Raw genomic sequence first — 4526 nt, forward strand, 5'->3', positions numbered from 1 at the left:
GGCATATGTTTTTGCCTGGCTACTTGAAGAGTAGAGTAGAGCAGTTTTATTCAAGATCATGATCTCCCGGGGTTAGTGACAAAAGGCGATAATAAGAGGACGCCAAGATGAGAAATCCTACACCAAAAAATCCCTCGGCCCTGAAAGGGCAAACTCTTGGACTTAGGCTTAGGCGGAAGTCCCTCCTTTCACGCGCTCTACGCCTCCAAGATTTCACGCGGCCATTTTTTTTCTCGTGGTTTTCTTTCGCGTCACGCAGGACGGACTAAGCGAAAGAGGGACTACTCGTAGTCTATCTATTCTCAAACTCTCAGGTTAGAGCTTACTGAAAAATACGCGGAAATTAAAGTCTATAACTCTCAAAAGCGCGGGAATTTTTCGGATTGCACCGAAGAACAAAACTTATACCCTTGATAGATATAAATGCTCAAATACACAGAAATATATTTTTACTCAGAAAGCACACTTTTCTCAGTTAAGAGCACAAGTGACTTTTATTTGTTTCATTTCTTGAATTAATTGTTGTTTAATTCGCACTTATACATTTTGCAATAGCATTATTGAACTACTTTCCTACACAGTCTCACACTTTTCTGCGAAATCGAACCAAGCTTTTTTATCTTGAAATCATTTTTTTTTCTACCAGGAGCCCTGTTTCTACAAATCGATAGCATCTTAGAAAATCGACCTCGTCTGAAATTGTTGCAAAGATTTGGCAGTCTAAAAAAACAGACTTTCTTTCGCTGTTTCATGGTATAAACTATATAGCCTACAGGTCTCAATGCCGCAGTGTACTTTTAGAAGTTCTTTCACTTTTAAATCAGCTCTTCCAAATCAAAAATTTTTAATCAAAGCAGCAAAATATGATAGTCACTAGCATCTGGGTATTTTTATTTATCTCTATCATACGACGGGCCTTGCAGCATCTTGTTATTTTCCGTAGCCGCAGCGATGCCACACACATCTCCAGTGGCAACGATATATCCACCTCCAACCAATCCTGTGCCAATGACAATAGCGGTAGCAATGATAATGGCAAGGCCAACGCTTTGCACCTGCAAAGTAAGTAAATGAGGCAATCGGTCCGTCAGCCAGCCAGTTATTCAGAGTCAGTCAGTCAGTCAGTCAGTCAGATAGACAGTCAGACAATCAGTCAGATACTCATTGAGTGAGTGAATGAGTGAGTGAGTGAGTGAGTGAGTGAGTGAGTGAGTAATAAAAATAGTATATCTTTTTTGCGCCAGGCTTACTCTCCAAAGGGAGGTATTGGTCTAGTTACAGTCACTGAAGGTTTCAACGTTAACTAATAGCAAAAGAAAATAATATTTACCATATCGGAATACTTTTAATTGGGAACTCATAGTGCTAATTACTTTTGTGAATTGAGAATCTCGAGTGAGTGAGTGAGTGAGTGAGTGAGTGAGTGAGTGAGTGAGTGAGTGAGTGAGTGAGTGAGTGAGTGAGTGAGTGAGTGAGTGCGTGAGTGAGTGAGTGGGGGAGGGAGTGAGTGATTCAGTCAGTCAGTCAGTTAGTCAGTCAGTCATATAGCTTGTCAGTCTGTCTGTCTGCCTGTCTGTCCGTCTTTCAGTCCGGTCAGTCAGCCAGCAAGAGAAAAGAAAGTAAAAATATTAAAAATTAGGTAAATTTATGATATATGGTTCACATATCTGCTCAAAAATAGGCTATTTATTGACAGTTAAGCGTAATTCTAACATAATTAATTTGCAAATGGAACGGCATGACATAAAACAAGCCACTGAGCATTTAGTGTCTAGATAGATCAGAAAGAGTCAGATCTTCTCTCGGCAAGAAACGGTCGACGGTCTAGCGTTCCTTCGGTAAACGAAAAGTGAAATAATGATAGGCTCAATTTACAAGTCCTACCCTATTGGAGTGTTTCTCTTGGTTGGTAATTAACAATTCCATGTTAAGACTTTTCAGGAACTTTTGATGACTGAGTTAGGACTGTCCAACAACATTAATGACCAGGTTAGGAGTCAGCTCGAATGCTACTCATATTAAAGTCATAATGCCTTCTTGAGGACAAAAACTGAGTGAACTTGAATAACCTAGATATCAAGGAGTTTAAATTTGTCGAAACGTAGTGTCTTACTTTTTCGACCATTTCTTCTTCACGATTTTAGCATTACGATTTCCCAAACTTTTGTGTGAATAAGACTAGGAATAATACTAACTGAACGGCAGTAAGAATTTTCTTTTTTAAGTATCTTATATTAGCGGCACACTTTTGATTATAAGAACAGTATGAGGTATAACACTAACGTCGAGTTGTGCTCTTCTTGACGCGATAAATGGGCAGCTTTGCACACATAGAGGCCATTTCATCACCCAGGAACGAGCGATCACTGACGGTCGAAAACACATCGTACTCCTCGTCTGTCCCATTCCTTGCCGTTAAAGTGCCGCTTTGCTGTAAAGTATAACAAGAGCAGCGTGAATGAACAAGAAGTGCTTATATTTTTAGACAAATTAAGCACATTCAGCTCAAAATCGATCAACACCCTGTCAAACGTCTGAAGTTGGAAGAAGGCCTGATCGATAAAGGGGAGGTCTCCTTGAATTTCCTTTCCCAAGTATTATTTTAAAAAATAAAATAAGAAAATGAGGAGGTTCAAACTAATACTGGGCTCCTTTAGTTGGGGTTAACAAAAGTTTATCCAACGAATTTAAAATTCCTTTGTTAAAAAGTTTGACCTTATGAAAGCTACCAATTAAAATACAGTATCAAGTTCCATTTCATCGCACGTGCATCCAGGTGAAGCCTATTGCAGAATTATGTACACAACGAAATAAAAGCAAATCTCACTGAATTGAATTACCTGGTCGAGTAACTTGATGAGCACCTCAGGCTCTGGCACGTCCCCAGTAGACTCAATCAGGAAACAGGCTTTTGCAGCGGAAAGTCGCTGCATGGTTAAGTTCTAAAAGAAAGATAGGCAATCACGTTACGATATCATGACTTATATTTAGAGTCAGAGAGAAAACAGTAAATAAAACGAATTGGCGTGGCTCTAACCGAAGAATTACAACCGTATACTGATAAAAACTGGCGGATGAGCTAAGCGTTTGATCATGAGAAATACCCAAAATTAATAATTAAATGAGTGAAAAAAGACTTCTGACACTAAAAGGGCTACAGTAATTCCTTTCTAGTTCAATATTTAGGAATGCCGATCAGGATCTATCCCGTTGAAAAATTTAAAGCCAGTGAATCATGCAATCGCTACACATTGTATTTTACCTTTTCAAAGTCGTAAACTACTTTGACTTCTCCTGCGTTCCCCGAGTTCGTCTTTGAGACACTCACGGTCTCTGTTTGTTTCTCAGTGTCGACTTTAATCTCTTCATCAATCTCTTTATCCCCATCATTAATTTTCACATTGTACTTTGACTCGGTATCCTGTTAACTCAAGAAAACAACAATTTATAAATAGTTATTGCGCAGTAAAGGGTTTATTGAGTTATTGACATCTTTCCAAATCACATTGACCCCTACATTTCCACTCTCTCTTTTAAACTCGACTGATCAACGCAACGAAATCTTCGCAGTTTAATGAATTGCTTTACAACATTTGGAATATGGAACTCATGAAGTGATGGTTAAAGTGCAACTGTTAACACTAAATCAAAGCAATTTAATTTGTACCTTTTTCTCTTCACATTTACAGACAGTGGCTGCAGATGTGGCAGCAACAAGGACGACAAAACACAGAAGGAACACTTTGAACTCCTGGTGAAATTGGAGGAAACATGATATGAATTAGATATTTTTGCTTTTCTTAAAAAGCTAACAGCGACCTCCGTGGCCTCAGAGACTGCTTAGGGAGCTTTATGATGGACATAAAAAGGCTTCGATCGACTGCAGGGATCTGAGACTCACCAAAAACTAACCAACGGATAGTTTCTATTCCGAATCTCTCTTGGTTGGTTAAAGAAAATGTTCGATGTATGTACTGCATATGACTTATTGACTGCATATGAGTTATTGTCCACGCTAGGGGCATAAGTTGAAATGATTTCACATTTTGTCAAATAAAACTTACCATTTTTCTCTTGTAACAGAAAAGCGACAGTTCTTCGTTCTTCTTGTGGTAGAGGACTTGAACCTTTCTCCAATGAGAATGGATGCAAATTCATAACCGAACCTTTTTTATACTATTTGACGGCTGTCGAATATTTCCTCATAGTTAACTTGATATCAAAGATGTTTAGGGTATTATACACCTGACTGAATTCGTATTCGTCTTAGCACTAGCTCAACCGCGCATGCCAGTATTAACACTTGCTCTACTGCGCATGACCAACAACCATTATTCGATTGCAGTTTCCCAGCCTCATACCACCCTGTCCCTCAAAAGGATTCTTATGACAGCGTAATTTGACATCAGTTTTAAAGGACTGCACAGATCTTGGCAAAGGCTATACGTTTTATTCTTTTCAAAGACTCACACTAAGCCAGTCAGATTTCCTGCAGCGTGGGCCAGTTCAAATTATAGAAAATTAGA

At 38.9% G+C, this 4526-nt stretch overlaps 1 protein-coding gene across 1 annotated transcript; it reads right to left on the reverse strand.

Moving 5' to 3' along the window:
• Window positions 1-466: 466 nt before the first annotated feature.
• LOC149103520 (uncharacterized) lies at window positions 467-4167 on the reverse strand. The gene is made up of 6 exons (XM_089272674.1): window positions 4065-4167; window positions 3668-3751; window positions 3263-3421; window positions 2841-2942; window positions 2284-2431; window positions 467-1055 (listed from the first exon to the last, which is right to left on the reverse strand). The coding sequence occupies exons 1-6, from the start codon at window positions 4065-4067 to the stop codon at window positions 931-933; spliced, it is 621 nt and encodes a 206-aa protein (XP_089128800.1). The 5' UTR covers window positions 4068-4167; the 3' UTR covers window positions 467-930.
• Between the last annotated feature and the right edge of the window lie 359 nt (window positions 4168-4526).

Source organism: Orbicella faveolata, unplaced genomic scaffold (genome assembly GCF_042242905.1).
Source record: "Orbicella faveolata isolate gen_17 unplaced genomic scaffold, um_ofav_v1 contig_35, whole genome shotgun sequence".
Lineage (NCBI taxonomy): Eukaryota > Metazoa > Cnidaria > Anthozoa > Scleractinia > Merulinidae > Orbicella > Orbicella faveolata.

Excerpts from the sequence above, each read along its gene's own strand:
- LOC149103520 (XM_089272674.1), bottom strand. Across the intron at positions 2,943-3,262 it reads TAGTTTACGACTTTGAAAAG|AACTTAACCATGCAGCGACT; the intron begins GTAAAATACAAT and ends TCTTTCTTTTAG. Across the intron at positions 2,432-2,840 it reads TCATCAAGTTACTCGACCAG|CAAAGCGGCACTTTAACGGC; the intron begins GTAATTCAATTC and ends TATACTTTACAG.